Source organism: Vombatus ursinus, unplaced genomic scaffold, assembly GCF_900497805.2.
Source record: "Vombatus ursinus unplaced genomic scaffold, bare-nosed wombat genome assembly UNPS02014798.1, whole genome shotgun sequence".
NCBI classification, from domain to species: Eukaryota; Metazoa; Chordata; class Mammalia; order Diprotodontia; family Vombatidae; genus Vombatus; species Vombatus ursinus.
This window is the reverse complement of record NW_020954576.1, coordinates 50,489,274-50,513,551: the sequence shown is the minus strand read 5'-3', so window position 1 is coordinate 50,513,551 and position 24,278 is coordinate 50,489,274. Positions and strand designations below refer to the sequence as shown.

Sequence of the window (24,278 nt, the reverse complement as noted above, 5' to 3'; positions counted from 1 at the left end):
CTACAATGAAGGAGTTGGATCAGATGGCCTCTTCATCTCTCATAGAACTCTGTGTTCTAGAGTTCTGCATTTTTTTCTGATCCCTCCATCTCTGGTCTTCTAGAGAAACGACAGGGCTGATTCACTCTTGTTTTAAAGTGAGGGTGTCCCAGAGACCGATAATTTGTTTATAGGAAAATTCAGCACATCAGTATGGTGGTCTCTTCTCCTATGAGGGGAATTCAGATGGGTTCAACATCCCTTAAGTTTCTTCTGGGGCCACTCTATGGGTAGCTAGGTTCTCTTTGCTGTCTTACAGCTTCACATTCACAACCAAGACCAACTCAGTTGGCCTTAGGACAGTGGATGATGCTGGACTTCCTCCTTTCAGGAGCAAAGGGGATGCTCCTAGAGTACCTCCCGATGCCCGACATTCTGGTTATTTTTGGTGCTCTCTTGAAACTTATATATGAATGTCACTCACTTCCCTTTATCCTGTGAGCCCTGCATGTCAAGGAGCATCTCAGGTCATCAGAAGGGCTCCAAATCCCTGAATCCACTTGGCAGGGCCCTACCATCTCAGGGCCCTCACGGAGAGACCCAGCTGGGCTCAGTCCCCTGGCAATAACTATCTCTGCCTTGAGCATTATTTTGCCAGGCTCATGTCCTCTTTTCCAACTGGGAACTGGGCCCCTCTGGCTGAGGGAGACAGGGAGCCTGCTGGGAAACACCCAAGTTCTCCTTTTTACCCAGTGAGTCAAATCCTACTCCCTCATTCTTCATGACCTGAGGCAATAAAGAATTTATAAGAATAGCTAGCATTTCTATTGAGTTGTGAGAATAGAATGTGATTATGTCTGCAAACCTTAAAGATGCAGAAATGCTAGCCACTGTTGCTATTATTATTATTATTATTATTATTATTATTATTATTATTAACTTTTCTCACTACTCCTTGGCACTAGCTTCTCGATGTCATAGAACCAAATTGGATTTAATCTAGTTTATGATAAGTAATGATTGCAATAATAATGATAGCCAGTATTTATATAGAGCTTCATCTATATTATTTCATTTGCTCCTCACAACTCTATGAGGTAAGTTCTATTATCATCCCCATTTTACAGATGAAGAAACTGAGGCAGAGAGTTTCAGTGACTTGCCCACAGTCACACAGCTAGAAGTAGCCTCCCTTTACAGAGAAGTTTAGGGATTTTCTTCCCTAATTTATGTGTTGTTTGTCTATCCTACTCCCTGAAGACCAAGCATGGCCTACTAAAAAGTACTCTCAAATCCTAAATTTCTCATATTTGCTATCACAGCCTTGCCTCCAGCCAGAGTCTCACCTCTAGTCTAGTAGTATATCTGTTCTAGTTTGGTTGAGGTTTTTTGTTTGTTTGTTTTTAGGTTTTTGGATTTTTTTTTGGTGAGTTGACATTTTTGCAAAGCCCCGTCTCAAAGTTCTTCCTCAAGCTGTAGTAGGAGATATTTAGGTTAAATTTAAGATCATTTCCTTTGATTCTCCTCTCAGTAGAAATGATCAACTGCTCTTCTACCTATATCTTTGTAGCATAGCCCTTAGTGGAGCTAGTCAAGTATAGACTTTCATCATTCCTCTTTACCTCCCTCTAGAGGTCTTTACCAATGGCTCTCTACTGGCCACAATTACTCGAACTTCAGCCAACACTGGTGTTCCCTCCTGTGCTTCAGTGCTTTCTTGGAGACCCGTATTGCCCCCACCTTCAGCTTCAGGGAAACTGTAAAGGACTACATCTAGCAGTCTTAAGTGCCAAATTTATGACTAAATTGCTGTGGCATATAAATAAACTGGTAAACACCAACTGGCATTAATTGCCAAGTTAAATTCTAGCTCCCCCCTCCCCCCTTCATCTTGGCATTGGGGCTGTTGATGTTGGGAAGAGTGACTGAGAATTTCCATCTTTGGCCACCTGGCCTCAGGAAATTGCCTGGATGTTTCCAACTCCAAACTACCCCTTCTTCCTTCCTTTCCTCCTTTTTTCCCTTCTACCTAAATAATCCCAGTGATCTCCTTCAAAGAGGGGAGGGGGGCCACCATGAGGAGAGAAAAGACCAGAACTAGAACCTGAGATGCCAGAACATCTAAGATCTTCCTATCCCTTGGAAGTCTAGTGGAAGAGACCCTAGGCTGAGAATCAGGATATATCCCCCCTGCTTCTTGTGACTTTTGGATGTCCGCTAAGAGTTGTCAGAGAGGACATGTGAGAAGATACAGCCAAACAATAATTTGGAGTTTTTGAACTGCGGCTTCATTGATTAAGTAAGCACCTTCTACCAATACACATCAGCACTTGCTCAGCAACTTGGTCCAAAAGAGTTTCCTGGGGGCACTGAAGGTAAATATTTTGTTTAGAGTCACATGGCCAGAATGAAGCAGACTTGGGATTAGAGCCCAAGACTTTTGACTCTGAGGCCAGTTGTAGGTTGACTCTATCCAAGCCAAAAAGAGTAGACCTTGCCTATTCTTGGCACCCTTGTCTGGGTAGAAATAGGCTATAAATGAACTGACTTCTTGAAGAATCTTTCAACCCAGAGGATTTGTAACTTATATAGGTCAAGGAAGAGAGGTAGTTGGGGATATTTGGGGAAGGTAGAGTCTTTTTTTTTTTTCCTTAAAGTTCCTTCTAACATCTTTATTTCTTCTTTCACTACCCCCTTTCCTCTCTTCAGGACTGTCTGGGAACCCTGCAGATCTGGAGAGACGCAAGCAGGTGTTTGGACAAAACTTCATCCCCCCTAAAAAGTCCAAGACCTTTTTAGAGTTAGTGTGGGAGGCTCTACAAGATGTCACACTCATCATCCTGGAGATTGCAGCAATCATCTCCCTGGGCCTGTCCTTCTATCATCCTGCTGGTGATGAAAATGAGAGTGAGTATCTTAGAACTGGACAAGACCCTAGTTCAGTCCTAGCAGTAGGCGTTTAATATTGGTTATTGATAAACTATCTCCACTTAGATTTTTCCCCCCGTATACCCAGAATGATTAGTTGAGGAAGACGGCTAATTAATTCAGACTGCATCAGGACATTTTGTCCAGTACCCAGGGAGGTCCATTTCTGCCATAGAATTCCTCTCTCTGTCTCATCCTTCACTCCTAGTGACAAATAGAATATTGCCAGTCCCCCAAAGCCCTGCCCCTCAAAGTGCAAGCCCAAGTGCATCATGGGAAGTATAAGCCCAAGCGCTTGGCATCGTGTTGGGCAGAAATAGTCTGACCCCTTTGGAACTCAGGTGGTTATTTGCATGTGACTCGCCTGATATTTGCATAGGCTCACAGCCTGGACTATTGAGTCTCTGGCTCCTTTCGGGTTAATACTGTGGTGGTGCAGGTGATGAGTGGATACCCAAGTCTGGTTTTCTCAGCGGTGCTGGTTCCTCTGCCTGGGAGTCTGCCTACCTTCTTCTACCCTGCCCTATCCCAGCTCTCCCAGAGAGGGTTAGTGATAGCATGAGCTCCCCTTACCATGTCAACAAGGACCTTCTGAGTGACACCCCCTCCTTTCTCTCTCTCCTTATGCAGCAGAGTGTGGGCAATCCAAAGTTAGTGTGACAGATGAAGGAGAGACAGACACTGGCTGGATCGAAGGGGCAGCTATCCTATTTTCAGTCATCGTTGTGGTGCTGGTGACGGCCTTCAATGACTGGAGCAAGGAGAAGCAGTTCCGGGGCCTACAGAACCGTATTGAGCAGGAACAGAAGTTTGCTATTATCCGCAAAGGCCAGATCATCCAGTTGCCTGTGTTTGACGTTGTGGTGGGAGATATCGCCCAGGTCAAATATGGTGAGAATCCCGTGCTGTAGGTACCCCTCCCAGCCTACCTACTTTGTGGGCAGGTAATTTTTGCACCCCATTTCAACTGGAGAAGCAGGTCGAGATCCTGGGATACTACAAGGAGATTGCTTGGGGAGGTTGCCACAATTGGAGGGTTGGAGCAGGAGAGAAGTAGAATGGGACAGGATGGATAAAAACCTTACTTGGGGCAAAGCAACAAGGGTGATGAAGCCAGCATATGGCAGCTTTATATTTCAATTATTAAAATTATCTGAACATTTTAAATTGTATTCTTGTAATCGAAGTCCTAGGTTCAATTGTTTCAGTGAGACACTGACAGCATTCTTAGTGCCATTTGAATGCCCTGGTATAAAATTCTCAGCCTAGTCGTAGATCAACTCACCCTGGTTCTGGTTCTGGTCTTCTCCATTCTCCATTGCTGTTATATACCTTTTATGCTTCATTGCTTGATGGGCAAAATAGTTCTCTCCTTGGTCTCATAGTATGAGAGGGGGTCTAAGAACTATTGAAGGATCTGGGTAGATTATATTCTTCTTTATCAGCTTCTGAATTCAAGTTTAGGGAAGTTGTAAGTCCTTCAGGAAAGGAATAGTCTGAGACCCTACTATGGTGCAATTTTATACAACCTTGCTGCTCTATGGAATAACCAGCATGTTTTTCTGGATCCTGGGGGCAGTTATCAGGAATAGAAATACCCAGAGCCTTTGGAGGTTGTCCCATATTTTGCAGGGACTTTGTCAATCCACTTGCTACCTGCTTATCTGTGGTACCTGCTTATCTAATGCACTTCAGGGAACCTCCATGGGAGAAACACTAGAGCAGAATAGAACCAGGCCTTCCCACATTCTCTTTTTGTCTCTTACGATCGTTCTCCATTTTCTCCTCCTCTCTCCGCCCTCCTCCCTTTTTTTCTTCAGGTGACTTGTTGCCTGCAGATGGGATCCTGATCCAAGGGAATGATCTGAAAATTGATGAGAGTGCCCTAACTGGAGAGTCTGACCATGTCAAGAAGGCTCTAGAGAAAGACCCCATGCTACTTTCAGGTGAAGTGTTGGCTCTTCTACCAGTTCCCCTGTGGCCCCCTCATTCTTCCTCATCACAGATGTCCCCGTTGACCTAACTCTACCTCTTCTTCAGATCGCTGTAACAGTGCCACACAGATGGCTTTATAATAATAGCCAATGGCTAACATTTACATAGCACTGACTGTGTGCCAGGCACAGTGTTAAGGTCTTTACAATTATTATCTTATTTTATCGTGACAACAACTACTCTGGGAGGTAGGTGCTATTATTATCCCCATTTCACAGATGAGGAAACTGAGGCAGACCATGGTTAAGCAACTTGCCCAGGGTCACACAGCTAGTAAGTATCTAAGGCTGACTTCTGGCCCAGTGCTCTATCCATTGCTCTCCTGAGCTGCCTCGGATCTCAGCAAATCCAGCAGCATGGATGAGGTTTCTTTGATTCAGTTACAAAGGGTGGGAAGAGATTACCTAGTCATCTCTCATACCTGCTACCCTGTGGACTACTCCCTTCCACAGTATCCCTACCAAGTAGTCTCATGAAGCATCAATGGAAAAGCACTCCCTGCGAAGGCAGTGCTTGGGTTCAGACCCCAGTTCTGCTGCTTACTGCCCATGTGGACACTGGCAAGTCACTTAATTTTCTTGTACTCCAGATCCCTCCTTCATAAGGTGAAGGCGTGGAGCTAGCTCTTCTCTGAGGTCCCTTTAGTTTCAGTCCTAAGATGGACTTGAGCACTTTCTGAAAAGATTCCCGTGGAGTCCAAAGATGGACCCTGGGATTAGCTAATTTTTGCCCTCTAAGGGCAAGAATATTGAAGGGAGCTGGGTCCTGTGGAGTCTCAATGTTAGATTGCTACACAGAGCAAGGTCGGGGGTACAGAAATATCACCTTTTCTCACTCTTTGCAGGGACCCATGTGATGGAAGGGTCTGGCCGGATGGTAGTGACTGCAGTGGGCGTGCATTCCCAAACTGGAATCATTTTCACCCTTTTGGGGGCATCACAGACTGATAAGGGGAAGAAGGAAAAAACCGGTAAGCCCCACCCAGGTCCCCCAAGCCCCTTGTTGCCTCTTCCCTAGATGGACTAGGCATCTCTGCTTAGATGAGTCAAGTGACTTGAAGACTGTCCTGCTGGTAGACAGCTCGAGTCCAGGGGGCATTCCCTGGACAAGGAACCTGTTGAAACAAGGTTGACAGACCCTCCAAACCCTTTGGAAAAGCAGAGAAGAAACCATTTTGGTACAGCCATCTCTGACTCCCTAGAGAACATTCATGAAAACCAGATCATGCCTACAGGCTTCCTTCCAAACTGGTTGCTCTATGGCTTTGCTTTCCCATGCAGGTGGGTGGAGATGATAGGTTCTTAAAGATTACCAGGCACAAAGATGGCTAGGAGCTCTGACCTCTGCTGCCTGCCTTCTTTTCCCCATTCCCTTTGTCCCTCTTCCCTAACCAGGTCTCAGGATGAACAGTCCAGGCTTAGGGAAAACTCAGGGGAAAAAGGAAGTGCCTGCACTTAAGTGCTTTAGGCTTTGGGGACAGATCAGAAGCAGGGGACCAAGGCAAGGTGGTCTTTACCCCTAGAGTGAGAGCCAGTTCTCTCTCTGGAGTTCACTTAACTCCAAAGGGGAAAAAATCAGAGAGGGGGAGAGAATTTCAAAATGCACTGAAACCAAATCTCACATGCCTCTTTTCAAAATCCCATTCACACTCAACATACTAGAAAAGGGTCTGCCTGGGGAGGTTTAAGACTGTGGAGAGAAAGAGAGAGAGACAGAGAGAGAAGTTCCAGGCTGGTATGGTATTAGAGAGTCCTGCCGTTCATTTCTGGTTGTTTTTGGACAGGAACCTTTACAGTCTGGACTTTTTGTGAAGGGGAAACAGCTTAACATCCTTGGAGCCATTTTTATGCTCTCTGGGATGTGTCTCAGAACCCAGTGTGCTTTCTTCTGATGGCACCTGCAATTGAGCAAGGAAGCAGGAATTCATGGGCCTGGATTCTATGGGCCTAAGCAAAGATTCCTGTAATAATCATCAAGCCAAATCATAGAATAGAACCTGGGTTAGAAAAAAACCTCCAAGGCCATTTAGTTCAACTCAGAAATATTTTATCCCTTTGGGTGGGTGGCGAGGGGAGGTGCCTACCTGCCGATTCTGACCTTCTACTCGAATGGCAGGAATCCCTTATTGCCAATAACTTTATTAATGAAGAAGGATTGGCTGAGAGGGGGTGTGTGTGTGTGTGTGTGTGTGTGTGTGTGTATGTGCGCGCACACACATGCCTGCTCTGTATCACAGGGATCCTATGAAACACAGGTGTATGTAGTATGTTTCTTTTCCTGTGGCCTCCCTGCCCCTTTCCCCAACACTGATAATCTGGAGAAGGATGTTCTGCTATGCTCCTGGGCCCGGGCAGAGCCTTCACCATGTTGGCCACTTGAGCTCTTAAGGACACCTTTGGCCCCTCAATGACACAATCGGAGGGTCTCCACCCCCCTTTTTTCTTTCTTGTTCAAACAGGTAAAAAACAAGGAGCCCCTGAAAATCGCAACAAAGGTAACCTTCTCCCCCCCACCATTCACCCACCTCCCCCCAAACCAGACCTCCCAGGCTGTCCACCATTCTTCCTTCTTCCTTCCCATGAGTCTGTTCTTTGCTGAGCTGGTAGAGGCATCTGGAGGGTGCAGCGACTAAGACTTTTTGGTCCACCTTCCCTTTCCCAACCTGAGCTGAGGCCATAGCACCCTCTGCTGTCAATTTAGGAAGGCCAGGACCTAGGTTGCTTCTGGAATACTGTGGGAGACTGATCTGTTCTATCCCAAGAAAATGATCTCTTTGACTACCTGGCAGAAATGGCCTTTCCCCGAGTTTGTTATTGGGCGTTCTATGTTTTACAGCCTGATGTGCTCCATCCCCAGGACAGGACGGTCCCCTTATCCCTGCAGGGATTGCATAATCACTGCACCCTCCTCCTCTTCTCCTGGCCTGCCTCTGTCCATGTTCTCTCCTGATCTGGGCTGCCCTTTCCACTGTTCTTCCCAGGTGGTATATGGAGAGCCCTGTCTTTGCCCTTCTCTTACCATATCTCTCGCTCTCTCCTTCTTTCCACAGTTTGTTTTTCTCCTCTTGATCTGAAGTGTGTTTTCTTTCTGGTGGTTGTGTTTTCATTCTTTCTCTGTCCTGTCTACGTCTGGTGGCAGAAGCAGCCTCTCCCAAGAGACACGATGTACACAGGCACGGGAGGGATATGGGGATGGCTCTGCTGGAGGACAAGACAGTTCACAAAGATCTCTTCCTTTCCAGTCCAGATGACATTGACCTCTAAGAGCAAAGCTGTTGTATTTGTTAGAGAACCAGGCCTGCTCAAAGGAAGTGATTATCTTTATTTTTAGGCTTATTATAAACCTGTTTTTAAAAATGAATAAAACAAACCGGTCTGTTCATATGTTTTCTCTCTCTTTATCTCCCTTCCGCTTTTCCAGTGGATCCCTCATACCAACTGCCTTGTAAGGAACTTGGTTCCAGGGCTCCTTTTATGTCTTTCTTCCCTCGTGGGGTACTAACCAAGAACTCCCAACTCCAGTTTGTATTGGAGGGGGCTGGAGATGCCCAGCTTTATGATCTTTCTTGTTTTGTTTTTTGTTTGTTTAATGATATCATGTATGTGGGGATCGAGGTAAGCATTTCAAAACAGAATCCAAATTCCAGTGTCCCTGGCATATTTGCCGACTGCCTACTAGCTCAGCCATATTCTGTATTTTCGGAGTTCATCCATCCTAAACACTGGCTTCTTGGAAAGATGGTTTGAAATTTTCTATTGCATTAGTGTGGGTAAACATATATATTTTTAAAATATTTAATAGAGTAACACGGTACAATAAATCCAATTCTGGATGCTGAGCTAGTGATGGGAGACTGGCAGTAGGGAAAACTTATACCCTGCCCTGTGTCTTGCTCCAAAGGATCTGATCAGAAATCCCTGTGGGCTGAATTAAAACGGTCAGCCCTCAGGTGGGATGGGGCAGGCTGGGCTCAGAGTATTGGTGCTGGCTGTCCAACACCAACCTGTGCTTCAAGGAGACAGGCAGAAAGGCATCTTGATTTCTTGGCTCTAACCTGCCTAGTCATCTGTGCTGCCGAGCCTCTGGCTCACCTACTATTTATGTGTGTGCTCCAGCTAAGACCGAAGATGGTGTGCCTCTAGAAATCCAGCCCCTGAAGAGCCAAGAAGGCTTAGAGGAAGAAGAAAAGAAGAAGAAGAAGAAGGGGCCCAAGGAAAAGTCAGTGCTACAGGGCAAACTGACACGCTTGGCTGTTCAGATTGGGAAAGCTGGTGAGTAGATCCAGCTGTCTGGGGGCCAGCTGGGGGGAAGAGCGAGAAAACAGTAGGATATCCCATGAGCCTCTCTTCTACCACTCTCCCCACCCACCTACCCCATACAGGCCAATTCAGACCAGAAACCTGAATGTCTGGTGTGAACCAGAAGATGAGATCCTGGCTTTACCTCCAATTCCCCTTTGAATTGATATCACTTCCCCTCAGGTGGAATCGTCACCAATAAGGAAGTCTCTGGAGTGGAGTGCGTCTGAGTCCTCAGAGTCAAACCTGAGAGCTAAAGAATGTGTCTTCCGAAGAAAAATTAAAGTTCACAGTTCACTGAACTTCAGCCTGGGGAAGGCTGGTGGAACCCCCAATAATTATCCAGCCTTGACTTCACATTCTCATGGGATAGTGAAGTCACCATGTCCCAAAGCAGCCCATTTTGCATTGGTAGAGTTCTATGTGTTAGGAAATATCTCCCCCCCCCCATTGTGAGCTGAAGCCAGAGGAAGTTAGGCTAACGTGAAGTTTTTAAAATATTGGTTCTTGTCAGTACCATTGGCTCTAGCTTGTAAATTCCTCGAAGATAAGGTTCACTCTTCAGCTAGCAAATACTAATCACATAGGCGAAGAATAAGCAGATTTGGCCCTTCTGATTATTACACGATCACAAATAGAGAGAGATAACAGAGCACTTGGACAGAGATTTCTAAAGGATTTTTTTTACCAAATAAATTGTCTGCAATAGAATTTGGGATGGTACCCAAGCAGAAGGTCTCTCCAGCTGCCTTTCCATTACCTTGGTTGCTGTGCCTTCCCTGTATATCAAAAGGAAAGACATTTCTTCTTCAAAGTTCTGACCCTAGATTTATGACTTTCCTCTCTGCCTAAAGCACTGGACTAGGAGTTAGGAACACTTGAGTTCAAAGCTAGCCTCAGACACTTACTAGCTGAGTGACCCTAGGCAAGTCATTTAGCCTCTGTCTACCTCACTTTCCTCAACTGCCAAAGATAGATACTAATAGTACCTACCTCCAGGATTGTTGGAAGGATCAAATAAAATAATACTTATAAAGCACTTAACACAGTACCTGGCACGTAGGAGGCATTTAATAAATACTTATTTCCTTCCTTCCCTCCTTCATTTCTCTTTTTTCTTCTCTGACCATACTCCTTTTTCTACCTCATCCAGTTCAGTCAAAGAGTCAACAAAGCTTAAGAGATGGAAAGAATCTCTCTCTATGCCTCCGCATTGGCTATTCCGAGGGCTTGGAAACCACTCCCTCCTCACCCCCACCTCTTAGAATCTGTAGTTTCAGAGCAACTAGGTGGCGCAGTGGTTAGAGCTCCGGCCTTGAAGTCAGGAGGACCTGAGTTCAAATTCGACCTCAGGCACTTGACACTTACTAGCTGTGTGACCCTGGCAAGTCACTTAACCTCAATTGCCTTACCAAAAAAAAAAAAAAAAAGGAATCTGTAGTTTCTACTGAGCCTTAGTTCAGGGACCCCTTTCCACATGACATCTTTCCTGTTCTCCGAGCTATGAAGGCCTCCATCTGAAAATTATCTTGTATATAGTATTATCGTTGTTAACATTAATAATAGCTAGCCTTTACATAACATTGTAAGGCTTGCAAAGTACTTTTCAAATACCTCATTCGATCCTCACGACGGCTATCAGAGGTAGGTGCTATTATTATCCCCATTTTTACAGATGAGAAAACTGAGAAACTGAGAGAGGTAGTGACTTGCCCAGGGTCACACAGGTAGGTTGGACTTGAACTCAGGGCTTTCTGACTCCAATTCAACAAATGTTTGTTGATTGATTGACCTTAAACATCTAGTCCAACCTGTATTTCAACAGAATCCCATCTATGACATCCTCAAGAAGTGATCACCCTGCTGCCAGTTGAGGATCCCATTGTGACGGGGAACTCACTGCCTCCCCAAGTGGGCCCGTTCCACTTTTAGGTAGCTCTGGTTGTTAAAAAGTTGTTCGTTTCTATTGAGCCAAAATCTGCTTCCCTCTGGCTTCTACCTGTGGTTACTAGTTCCCCCTTCTAGGGCCAAGTAGAACCAATTTCACCTGTCCGAATATCTTTGGGCAGCGGGATGTGCTTCTCCCCACCAGTCTTTGTTTCTGCGTGTTAGACAGCCTTATTCCTGCTGCTGAACATTGTGTGGCACGGTTTTAAGTCATTTCACCAACCTGGATTTGTTTTTCTTAAACTCAGATGTAAGAATTTTTACGCTTATCCTAATTACATTTGAACCGCTTAAATCCACACTATTGTCACTCTGACCTTTATACCCTTTGGGGTCTTGATCATGACTATGTCATTAATGTAGTAGCTATCTATCCCTCCCCATTTGGGGGGACAACTAGGTGGTGCAGTGGGTAGAAGTGCTAGGCCTGAAGTCAGGAAGACTGATCTTCCTAAATTCAAATCCATCCTCAGACACTTACTAGCTGTGTGATCCCAGACAGGTCACTTCACTCTGTTTGCCTCAGTTTCCTCATCTGTAAAATGAGCTGGAGAAGGAAATGGCAAACCACTCTAGTATCTCTGCCAAGAAAACCCCAAATGGGGTCATGAAGAGTTGTCTACGACTGAACAACGATAACAGCGCCCCTTGTCTTTACAACAGAATGAGGGAATCTGCATCTCACTTTTATTTTTGTATCTTCAGTACCTAATGGTACAGAGTATGCATCTATTTAATAAATGCTTGTTGAATGAAAATTGTTGGTTTGAACTTAACACATCTGTATATAATTTATGGTCAGTTTCTTAGCTTTTACCAAAGGCCTTCTCTGTTCAGGGCTCTATACTAGGTGCTGGGGAAACAGATTTGATTGTTCCTTATGATTTAGCAAAGTACAAAACATTAAGTAGATACCCACATCCTTTTCCTCTATACCTGAGCTTTAGAGTTTGCTCTTTGCCTTACTAATACCATATACCCTGGCCATGGAATCACTTAGTTAAGGGATAAATTAGCATGTAAAAAAGAGCTACCATCTATATCTATCTATCTATCTAGGCGAGGTAGGTTTGTGATGAGCACCCATAAACTTAAATCATGAATTAAGGGATACGGCTGTGGGGGAGGAATTAAGCTCATCTCCTTACTCAGCAACCATTAATAAAACACCTGCAGCATTCAAAGCACTGTACTAGCTACTAGTCTTTGTGCTCTAGGGACTTATTATAATAGATGAGCCACCTATAATGAACAGACATAGGGAGAACAGCAGCCATAGAGCATTATGTCCAAGGGAAGGGCTAGGAACAGGTGACCGCATTGTAAAGTGAATGGAATGACTTGTAGGCAGCTTTCTCATTTTGACTTTATCTTGGTACAGGGTGTAAGACGCCGGTCTACGCCCAGTTTCCGCCATACTGTTTTCCAGTTTTCCCAGCAGTTTTTGGTGAATAGTGATTTATTGTCCCAGAAGCTGGAATGTTTGGATTTAGTAGATTAGTGTCGTCATTGACTGTTGTGCCTTGCCTAGGCAGTTTTCTAGAGAAGGGAGTTCTGAACCTCCAAGTTCAGGGGCCTTCATTTCCCAGTAGGGGTCTCTGAGTCCAGTCTAATGTGGCTTGTATTCCCCGGACAGGTCTTTTCATGTCTGCTCTCACAGTTCTCGTCTTGATACTGTCCTTTCTGATCAACACGTTTGCGGTGCAAGGTCAGAGTTGGAACGTGGAATGCATCCCCATCTACGTCCAGTACTTTGTCAAGTTCTTCATCATTGGGATCACTGTGCTTGTAGTGGCCGTACCAGAAGGGTTGCCTTTGGCTGTCACCATCTCGCTGGCCTATTCCGTCAAGGTGGAGTGGGGTCTTCATTCTTCCTTCCTATAGAACATTGAGGGGAAGGGAAGGTTCTAACAGCAAGGATCACCTCAGGGCATGGGTCATGTTCCCTCAGGACAGAGAACATGCCTACCTCGCTTTCCCTCAGAGCATTAGATGAAATACAGCATCCAGGACAGAGAGGGACCCCTGTCCTATTTGGTCATCATTTCAATGTCCCTAAAAGACTTTGATTTTTAATAGACCCCATAAAATTCATCTTGGATTTTTTTTTTTTAATTCAGAGGAAGAAGTTAGTGAATGGGAGAGGAGAGGATAGGGTTTGAACTGGAAGTCTCCCAATTTCTGTACTTAAGAGAAGTCCTGCCGATTCTCACAATTCTCTTCTTCTGGCAGAAAATGATGAAGGATAATAACCTCGTGCGTCACCTGGATGCCTGTGAGACTATGGGGAATGCGACGGCCATCTGCTCAGACAAGACAGGCACACTGACCTTGAACCGCATGACGGTGGTGCAGGCCTTCATAGGGGACACTCACTTCAAGGAGGTCCCCAGCCCAGATGTCATTGCACCCAATACTCTGGACCTCATCGTTAATGGCATCGCCATCAACAGTGCCTACACATCCAAGATCTTGGTATGCTCTCCCCTGACTCTAGGCCTTGGGTGTATAAGAGAAGGGAATCTCTGAATTTCTGGGCAAACCAAGAAAAGGTTCAGTGACTTGCCTGAGGTCACATTTCTAGTAAGTGGCAGAATCGGAATTCAAACGCAGGTCCTCTGATTCCAAATCCAGCATTCTTTCCCCTGCACTACAATATGTCACCCCTGAGCATAGCATGTGAAGCCTGATGGAATGAGATTAGGAAATATGGATGTATGAGGGGAGTCATGGGCCCTTTAGGTACCTATCAATTCCCAAGGAGAAGCAACCTTTTTAGAAAGAGATCCTTGCACTTCTAGCAGAGAAAGTCTCACTAGCAGAGTAAGGGAGGGGGTGACCTTTTCCAGAGCAGGCTAGGCAATCTGTCTAGGGGTTCAGGCCACTTGTCTTCTTCCTCACCATCTCTCACTACCCTTGAAACAGGTAAAATGTTACATAGTTGGGAAGTGACCAGCCTGTGCTGCTAGGGCTGCAAGGAAAGTCACGATCATTTCAGGTACCTTCGGCTGCCTTTTTCCTTGGCCTCCTGGGCCCCCTTAGTTAGGTGCTTCTCAGTTAGCCTCCATGTTATTTCTTTTTCAGCCTCCAGAGAAGGAAGGAGGGCTTCCTCGGCAGGTGGGCAACAAGACAGAGTGTGGTTTACTGGGCTTTGTCAAAGACCTGAATCACGACTACCAGGCAATAAGGAATGAGGTGCCGGAGGAGAAATTCTACAAAGTCTACACCTTCAATTCATCACGCAAATCAATGAGCACAGTTATCCAGAAGCCAGATGGGACTTTTCGAATGTACAGCAAGGGGGCCTCGGAGATGATCCTGAAAAAGTGAGCCATCCCCTGGTGCACTTCACAAGGTCCTTCCTCCAGTAAACCTTCCATAGAGCTTTCTCCTAGCCCTTGGGCAGCTGGAGTCTCTACCCTGACTCCCTCCGTGCCAAAGTGGTGTGTGGCCACATTCAAGCCACTGTACCTCTCTAGGCCCTACCTCTCTCCATCTGTTCAATGGAGACAGCCCTCCCTACTATTCCCCACCTCTTCTCCCAACTCCACCCTGCACCCCTATCAGGACACAGAGAAAGAAAGTCAGATAAGACACCAGAGGTGGAAAGATAGGAGCTAAAACGAGGGTCCTTGACCCTTTTTGGTGTCCCGGATTCCTTTGGCAGTCTGATGAAGCCTATGAACCTCTTGTTATAATTATGTTCTTAAATCATAAAATAAAATACTGAGGATTCCAAAGGAAATCAATTATATTGAAATTAAAGTGTCATTTCTTCCCCCATCCAAGTTTATGGACCATCTGAAATCTCTCCATAGATCCTACCTAGGTTAACAAGCCCTGAGCTAGAGGGCAGCCAAGGTTTTTAGCATTGTTATCCTAAACTCTCCCACACTGGGTATGGTATCTTTATGAGAGGACACCTGGTTAAGAGTGCAGTGGGTTGAAGGTAGGGATGTCTCTGATGGTGGGGTCATGAGCAGCAGTCCTTCACTCTCCCCTCCTGTCCACTCATATACATTCCACTGCCTCTGCTTAGATTTCCAGAACCCCTCTACAAGGAGTAGCACAGCCCCACTTCTGGGAGTCCTTTAGATTGCCCTTTGGTAGGGAGGAATTCTCTTTCCATTCACTGATAAGAAAAGCTTAATCCCAGAGGGAAATTCTCCTTGGCCCCACTCCCTCTTCTATACGAAGCAGAGAATCTACCCTAATAAGCACTGTTATTGATAATAATACCACCTATTTGAGGGGATATCTTTTCTATCCTAGCCTGTCTCAGTTCTCCTGCCCCAGGTCAGAGCGTGGACTGGAGGAGGATAGCAAAGATGACCACAAGAAAGCACCCCATAATGATGGCTCTTTAAAACTGAGTAGAAAACAGGTGACCAGTTTTCACTGGAGAGGGAATATCCAGAACAGAAGTGTCCTATGACAACAAAATCACAAGTCTGGATCCTCTACACATCTTCCCTGCCCCCCCCCCAAAAGAGAAAGCCTTCACTCACATTTATATATTGCTTAAAGATTCACAAAGGAGTTTCCATTCAATAGCCCTGTTAGGTAAGTAGGTTACATATTATTCTATTTTACATATTAAGAAACTAAGGCTCAGAGGTTGTGGCTTGCCCAGGGTCATGAGCTAATCAATGTCAAAGCCTGGCCTCTAATTTAGATCTGAGTTCAAGACCAGTGTTCTTTCCAGCATACCAATGTAGCTCTCTTCTTTGATACTGAAAGGGAAGAGAAAAAGTGCAGATCAGCCCAAACTTCCAAGAAGCATTTTCTGGAGCTCACTGTGACTTCTTTTTTTCTCTTTGGTAATATGTTTCTCTTCCTAACTATCTGATTTAGGCTATAAAGTCATTCTGAGCCACTCCAGGATTGGGGAATAGGGGTGGGCAGAGGCATTCAAAATATTGAGGAAAGCCATCTTAGAAGGCTTAAAGAACCCAGGATTGGGGGTCTGAAGACTCGAGTTTAGCTCCTAGGTGTAGTGCCAAGCAACCTACTACCTGTGTAACTCTGGGCAGGTCTCGTTTCTTTCCAGGCCTCAGTCTCCTCATCTATAAAATTGGGTGTTGCACTCAGTGTTCCCTTCCAGCCCTGATACTTCATGATTCTGTAGACATTCGTTGCACACACTTCATAAAGCAGCCAACCCAAAAAGAGGTCTTTAAAGATTGATTTTTTAACTGCAACACCAGCAGCAAATTGGTTCATGTAGCCAACTCCCCAAGGATTTATTTAATCAGAAATGGAACTGAGGCTTCAAAATAACAAACGAGTCCAAAGAAACTGTCTTTGATAGACAGAGACAGACACAGAAGAATACATGTGGAGAGAAAGATTCTCACCTCGGTGACTATGCCATACCCCCTCAACCACAGATCTATGATTTACTGCCCAAACAGCTTCTATCCGGCTAGAGGCAGTAGAGTAGGGGCTCCTGATCTGGGGTTTATGGAGTCCCAAGGAGATCCACATATAAACTTCAGGGGATCCATGAAGTTGGATGAGAAAACAATTACATCTTTATTTTTGTGATACTCTAACTGAAATTGATCATTTCTATCATTTTTAAAAACTTGATTCTGAGAAAGGCTTCCCCAGACTGCCAAAGGGGTCCAGGTGAGGAAGCCATGCTGTAGAGTTCACATAGGGAATGAAACTTATTGATACAGACATCCATACTTGAATATCAGTGATCTCAGCTGCTCCTTCCTCCAGTGCAGATGTGAACTGGCCATTCTGAGTCATCATGTCACCTCACAGCCAAACCGCTGGCAATAAGTAGCTCTAAGTTTTACTAAGCTGGTCAGCAGACAATGGGCACGTTCTCTTGTGGGGACTCTCCACAGAGCCCTTCCAACTTCATAGGACCTGTCAGAACTCGAGCTCTCATCCTGGCAATGGCCTTGAAAACCTAGGACGACTTCCATGTCCCAATAAGGAAATTGGAATCAGACTTTTTGTGGAGGATAAATAGCCATAGAACCAGACTTTATGGGATGCTGCCACCTGACTCCACCTTTTCCTCAGGTGCCTCTGGGTCCTGGACAAGAATGGGAACCCCCAGACGTTCAGGTCCAAAGAACAGGATAGTATGGCACGCTTTGTGATTGAGAAAATGGCCTGTGAGGGGCTTCGCACCATCTGTCTTGCTTACCGAGACTTTGAAGAGGAGCCTGACTGGGAGAACGAGCAGGAGGTCCTCAGTAAGCTGACCTGCATCTCCGTGGTTGGCATTGAAGACCCTGTGCGCCCAGAGGTAAGACCTGTGCCCTAGCTGAGGGAGAGGGCAAATAGCTATCGGCCTTTTTATTTAGCATGACCTAGTGACAAAGGTCCCAGGGTGTCACAATGACGTTGATTCTAGCTCTGTTTTCACCATGTGACCCTAGGCAAATTAGCTATCTCATCCACCTCTTATCCCCCATTCTTTAAGAAGAGGTAATCTTATATCCACTCTCATCACAGAAGGTACTAATGAATATTGAAGATGATATAGTTTGTGTTGGTGAGTAGTTTTATTGGTTTTGCTATCTAAGTAATGGGGAATAAAGAGGCTTAGCTGAATCCTCAGGTGGGATGGGGTACCAGCTTCACTCCTGCCTTGTCCACCTTAATTCATCAGTCTTCCACTTAGGCAGCTAAACAGAACAGAAGAGCCAGGAAGATCTGGGTTCAAATTTGGCCTCAGACACCTTCTAGCTATGTGACCCTAGGCAAGCCGCCTAACCTTTGTCAACCTCAGTTTCTTTATCTGTAAAATGGGGGTGATAACACCACTCAACGTCCCAGGGTCGTTGTGAGGATCAAATGCAATAACATATTTAGAGTGCTTTGAAAACCATAAAGCTCCATATAAATGCTAGTTATTGTTTTTGTTGTTATCATTACTTGTCATAAGCAAGATTAAATACAGATCTGTGCTGTGACATTGGGTGCAAAGAGGAAAGCTGGTACCAGGCAGTAGTGAGAAGAATTAACTGTACCCTGAAGATGCTGGTGCTGCTAGAGGGGGTGGTGAAGAAACGACTTCCAGCCAAGAAAGGGGATGGTGGGTTAGGTCCAGGGCATGCTGCAAGTACTAGCCTTGTTTTCTTCCGATAGTCATCTTTGCAGCGGCCCCTTCTTCCCACGGTGCCCCTGCATAGAAGCGACTTACTTCACTGGGTGTAACCACCGCCTTCTCTTTATCTTCTCTCCTCTCCCCACATATTTCCTAGGTGCCTGAAGCCATCCACAAGTGCAAAGGGGCCGGCATCACCGTCCGAATGGTGACAGGAGACAACATCAACACAGCCCGAGCCATTGCCACCAAGTGTGGCATCCTGACTCCTGGTGATGACTTCCTGTGCTTAGAGGGCAAAGAGTTCAACCGACTTATCCGAAATGAGAAGGGTGAGGTGAGTGCTGGGACCCCAGAGCATCCGGGGCTTGAGGCTGGGTGCCAGAGTAAAGAGGAAGATGGATGAGCATCTATGTAACTGATCCACAGGTTGGAGAGGACAATCAGGTCGATTCTTCTATTGCTTTTGAAAGCAGTACCAGAGTAGCCTGGCTCAAAGGACTGTGGGTTCCCAGGGTGCTAGCCAGGGATGGACTGAGTGCTCTGCAGTTAAGGGATTTGGGGGGGAGGGTCTCCTTCATCCTTGACTGACCCATGGGGGTTGGGCTTATTCATTGCTGACAGGTGGAGCAGGATGAGTTAGACAAGATATGGCCCAAGCTTCGAGTGCTGGCCCGATCATCCCCTACTGACAAGCACACACTCGTGAAAGGTGAGACCCGCTGACACAGACTTGTGTAAATCAAAGAGCAGTGGGTACACACTGCAGCAGGAACTCAGACCTCCGTCCCGGGAACCATTTGGTGGCAGATTCCTGTGCTAAGGGGAGAGTCGGCAAGAAAAAGACGTGCTCCCTGCTTTGGGAAGCTCTAAATCTACTGGGGAATGTATGGTATATCCATAGACTTCAGTTAATATAGAATTCCATGCTCTCAGGTCCCATTGGTTTTTCAGCCCTGAAGGCTACCGTAGCAATGCTGGTCAGGGTATGGCCATGGAAAAGCCCAAGGCACGTAGAGAAGAGAAGGGAAAGAGAGGGACGAGAAGACTAATAAAAAAGGGTGGCTGGCGTGGGACACCAAAAAAAGGCTCAGTGGGTGGGGGTAGGCAGAATCCTTGTGACTGCTGCACTCAGCACATGTGTGTTACAGGCATCATTGACAGCACTGTGGGGGACCAGCGGCAGGTGGTGGCTGTTACTGGGGATGGTACCAATGATGGGCCAGCCTTGAAGAAAGCAGACGTCGGCTTTGCCATGGTAACCAGCTCTCTCTTTGGTTCAAACTGCATTCTCCAAACTAGAAGCCAACACAGGTTTCTGGTGCCCTTGCCACTTCATGTTCCCTCACCACCCCCCCATCCTGTATGACCCTTCCCTAGCTCTCCTTCTACCATATGATGGGGAGTGGAAGAAACTGGAGAGAAGCTTGGAAAGGCCAGCTCCCAGGCAAGCAAAAACAATCCTTTCAACTTGTAATTCACCTAGAAGCAAGCCCCACTGCACATGCACGATGATGCTGTACACGGGTCCATTCATCCCACAATTATTTATAAAAATTGAATACCCAGCCCTAGCTAGCCATTACGGTAAATACCAAGTAGAGGAGAGTCTCTGTTCTTAGGAGCTTACGTTCAACTGGGAAAATAAAGGCAGGTTGGTAAGAAGACTGCCAATAGTACAAGGGATTAAGCCCCAAATGAGCAGAGGCAAGAAGTGGGCTCTACTGTGGGTCAGGTAAGTGAGAAAGTGACTGACTGGATCAGGGCCTTCAGAGTCGGTGGAGATGTGGAGCGGGGGCCAAGGAAGAAATGATGAGATGAAAAGTGTGGCCAGGCAAACATCTTTGGGAGACTTGTCTGCATGAGTGGGAAGGATGACGAGAATAATGAGAGGTTAGGTTACTAACTAGGGTCAAGTAGTAAAGGATCGTTAATGTTAGGCATAGGCCTTTGGGCTTCAAGTTTCAGGAGACGTTTACTTTTCACATACACTCCCCTGTTCGTAACTCTCTGCTGGCTCTCTCTTGCCTGTGGAATACTGTGGCAGGGGAGGGGGGAGAGAGCAGGGGGAGACCATACGTAAGGATCTCTGTGGGCCGTTTATCGACTTAGAAAACCAAATATGAACTTTACCTATATCCTATTGTATTTTTACTTATTTTGTTACGTTTTTCCAAATTATATCTTGATAGTTCATGTGGGCTGTGTGTTTGACACCTCTTGTGTGCAGGATGGATTGGAGGGGAAAGACTATAGGCAGGCTTGTGATAGGTTAAGTGATAGAGTCTGGACTAGGGTGGTGGTGGGAGGGACAGGAAAGAAGGGGTGAGTGGCCATGCATGACACATACAACCAGGGACTTCCTTTACTCTTTCATATTCCTGAATGTAGCAAAAAGCTGGGGGAGGACCAATGATCTGAAGATCCAAACAACAACAAAAGAAAGGGGGCTGAGTTTACTCCTGAATTGATCAAGACTTTCTCCTCTGACCATTTCCTCTCTTTTCCTCATTGTGAGTCACTGCCCAAATAGAATCAGTTGCCAAGGCCTACCAGGTTTACCTCCATGCCCTAGTCCAGGATCTCATTACTTCTACCTGGACTACTAATTCCCATCTGCCTGGTCTGCCTGGCTATCCTCTCTCTAATCCACCTTCATATAGCTATTAAAATATCTTCTAGAGGCATGAGTCTGATGATGTCACTCCCCTGCTCAAAAATGTTCAGTGGCTCCCAATTGCTTAGAGAATAAAACACAAATTCCCTGTATTAGCACCGTGCATTTAAGGGTCTGCACGGTGGGAAATAAGCCTTCTGTGCTTATTTCCCGTTACTTTATGTCTGACCTACTGTTGCCTGACTCTGCAAGGACACAGGCTTTTCCCTCTCCTTGGAATGCACTCCCTTCTAAGGCTCAGCCAAAGGTTCCATTATCTGGGCTTTATTAAAACATGCCTTGGTTCTCCCCTCCTCTTCGCTGGCCCTCCTTCACCCCCAGCTGAGTGTTCTCTCTCCCTTTTCCTAAGGTTTTCTGAATCCCCCTTTTGTCCCCATTGTTCCCTACGCTCTGTAGAATGTGAACTTGAGGGGGAAAGCTTCCATTTCATTTTTGTATCCCCAGCACCTATCACACACTTGTATTGGGTAGAATTCTTAATGATTTTATCCGTTCTTCAAGCCTTCATCTTCCCCTTCGGAAGATAGACAACAGCACTTCTTTCCCTTCTTCCATTAGAATGGAAGCTCCTCTTGAGTAGGGATCATTTCATTCCTCGTACTTGGATCCCCAGTCCTGGGCGATTAACAAATGCTCGCTAATCTATTAGCTCACGTCTACCACAACGAGAGAACTCATCAGCTTTATGAAGAGACCCTGTCCTCCTTCTCCCAGCTCAGTTACTCGTATGTGTGCCAGGAGCGCCCTCTGGTGTCAGTGCCTGGTTCCGTAGCCTCTTAGAGGTCAGACGGGTTCAGGGTGGAAAAGGAATGTAGAGGTCATAAAGTCCAACCCCCTAATTTTGCAGATGAGGAAACTGAGGCCCAGAGAGATGAAGTGACAAAGTCACACAGCTCGTAAGGATCTGTTGGGATTTGACCTCCAGGTCCTTCAAATCTAGGGTTCTCTGTACTGTTGTCACGTTGCCTCAGATCCACAGGATTATAAATCTAGAGATTCATAAAATTATGGAATGTTAGAGTTTGGAAGGAAATTAAGGATTATCTAGTCCAAAACCAACATTTTACATACGAGGAAAGTAGGACCTGGAGTTAAGATGACTTACCTAAAGCCGCACAGTTGAGTAGTAGCCAGCTCTCCTGACTCCTGGTCTGACAAGGGTCCTGATTGCCCTGTGGTAGGTTGTCCTTTTCCAGTCCCTCACTGCCTGCTTTTCCTTCTATCTCTCCTCTCCCCAACAGGGCATTGCAGGTACAGATGTGGCAAAGGAGGCGTCAGACATCATTCTAACAGATGACAACTTTACCAGCATTGTCAAGGCGGTGATGTGGGGTCGAAACGTCTACGACAGCATTTCCAAGTTTCTGCAGTTCCAGCTTACTGTCAATGTGGTGGCTGTGATTGTGGCCTTCGCTGGGGCCTGTTTCATTCAGGTGCAGTGAGGGAGCCCATTCTGGGGGATGGGTCACAAGTTGACTGGGAAACGGGAAGTACGTCAGTTAGGAAGGATAAAGGAGACCGCCATGCTGTTAAGGCAGATGAGAAGCCCAGGCCGTTCCTGGCCACTGACCTGCACTGTGACCTCTGCTGTCCTTTGGGGGTCTTTGTGAAGAGCTCCAGTAATTATAAACCTGAGTTACTACGATTGAACACTTTATGGCTTACAAAGCACTTTGCTCATACCAATGCAGTGAAAGCACATGATGAAGGCAGTCATCTTACACATAGAAGGCACATGGAGATTCAGCAAAGTTACAAATGCCTTGTCCATGCTCACTGGCTGGGAAGTGTTGGGACTAGAGCTTGGTTCCAGGTCTCCTACTGCCAGAAATTGGGTGCTTCTTCTGTTTAAGAGAGTAGGGACAGAAGGAGGAATGGAGCTAAAGAATGGGAAGGGTTTGTGGGGAAAAAAAAACTGAAAAGAAAAAATCCTCTTCTTCCCGCTAGGATTCCCCACTGAAAGCTGTGCAGATGTTGTGGGTGAACCTGATCATGGATACTTTTGCCTCCCTGGCCCTGGCTACTGAACCACCCACAGAGTCATTGCTGTTGAGACAACCCTATGGCCGAGATAAGCCACTGATCTCCAGGACTATGATGAAAAATATCCTGGGACACGCCATCTTCCAGCTGAGCGTCGTCTTTACCCTTCTCTTTGTTGGTGAGCCAGGGCAAGGGTGAAGAAAGGAGCCCCAGAGAACAAGACTTTTGGGGAGCGGGCATGGCATTTTGTTTCTTGAGAACTGGGGTCCTTTGTCCTCATGGTTTCCCTTAACCCCCCTCCCAACCTTGTCCTGTCTCCCCTACTTAGGTGAAAAGTTCTTTGACATTGACAGCGGGAGGAAAGCCCCCTTAAACGCCCCACCCTCCCAGCACTATACCATTGTATTCAATACCTTCGTGCTAATGCAGCTCTTCAATGAAATCAATGCCCGAAAAATCCATGGTGAGAGGAATGTCTTTGCAGGCATATACCGTAACCCCATCTTCTGTTCTGTGCTGGTGGGCACATTTGTCGCCCAGGTAAGACAAAGTTTGGATGGGCAGGGTCCCAGGGAGAGAGCAGGAAGGGCAACAGACCACCCAGGGTGGTGTGGGGCTGAAGCTGGGAATTTAGATATCCTTCATGTGGGGCTCCATATCATCTCTGAACCTAATACAGGATGTGATCAGTGAATGGGACTGGGGCTTGGGTTAAAAACCTTGTGGATTTCCTAGATATCTCTGTTGATCCATCATTGTGGAAATGGAAAATTATCTTAGAAGTAAGTACAGAATGCAACAATGCAATGAGATTTAACAAGTAACATGAAGCTCCTGCCATTGTCATCATGCTAATTTAGGGGAGGAACTTAGTCCCTAAGGAAAGAGTTGGTATGATAGGTAAGAGGGCTGTGCCTGCCTTGGCTAACACCTTTCTCTGAGATCCTGCCTTTAACAGTGTTCACTCTGGGAATAGAAAGGCAGGTTTCTTCCCTCTCCATTTTGCCCGTGTGAGTGACGTGGATTTCTAGGGTCCTGATTGTCATTATGTCCATGGTGTTAAACTGGTTGGGGAGGGCTGGGGGGTGGGGGAGTATGATTTCTCACAGGAAATCTTTGCAGAGTACTCAAAGCCAGGTGAAGTCATTTTATTGACTCTGGCATCTCTATAATGACCATGTCGATAACTCTGTGTCTGCTGCTAGATCTGCCCTCATTCCTCTGTGTCGTGAGTGTAAGTATGCACATGAGTGTATACAGGTGTATGGTGTATATGTGTCCTGCCTTTCCTCCATTAAATCTGAAATTCCCAAAAAGCAAAGCTCTCCTTCTTCTGGATGTCCACTTGTCTCACTGCTCTCCTCTTTTCTTTCTCTCTCCTTTCTTCCGGCCGCTT

General features: G+C 46.0%; 1 protein-coding gene across 7 annotated transcripts in view; it reads left to right on the top strand.

The window, feature by feature from the left end:
- Positions 1–24,278, top strand: part of ATP2B4 (ATPase plasma membrane Ca2+ transporting 4) — a 110,497-nt gene that overhangs the window by 68,335 nt on the left and 17,884 nt on the right. For all 7 annotated transcript variants that reach the window (XM_027871643.1, XM_027871638.1, XM_027871637.1 and 4 more), the window contains exons 3-18: positions 2,689–2,886; positions 3,538–3,798; positions 4,728–4,853; positions 5,747–5,872; positions 7,361–7,396; positions 9,018–9,173; positions 12,784–12,998; positions 13,380–13,622; positions 14,232–14,473; positions 17,190–17,418; positions 18,380–18,559; positions 18,847–18,934; positions 19,374–19,480; positions 22,141–22,332; positions 22,847–23,060; positions 23,211–23,422. In XM_027871643.1, coding sequence (XP_027727444.1) covers positions 2,689–2,886; positions 3,538–3,798; positions 4,728–4,853; positions 5,747–5,872; positions 7,361–7,396; positions 9,018–9,173; positions 12,784–12,998; positions 13,380–13,622; positions 14,232–14,473; positions 17,190–17,418; positions 18,380–18,559; positions 18,847–18,934; positions 19,374–19,480; positions 22,141–22,332; positions 22,847–23,060; positions 23,211–23,422 — 2,825 coding nt within the window. The remainder of the gene's footprint in view (positions 1–2,688; positions 2,887–3,537; positions 3,799–4,727; positions 4,854–5,746; positions 5,873–7,360; positions 7,397–9,017; positions 9,174–12,783; positions 12,999–13,379; positions 13,623–14,231; positions 14,474–17,189; positions 17,419–18,379; positions 18,560–18,846; positions 18,935–19,373; positions 19,481–22,140; positions 22,333–22,846; positions 23,061–23,210; positions 23,423–24,278) is intronic.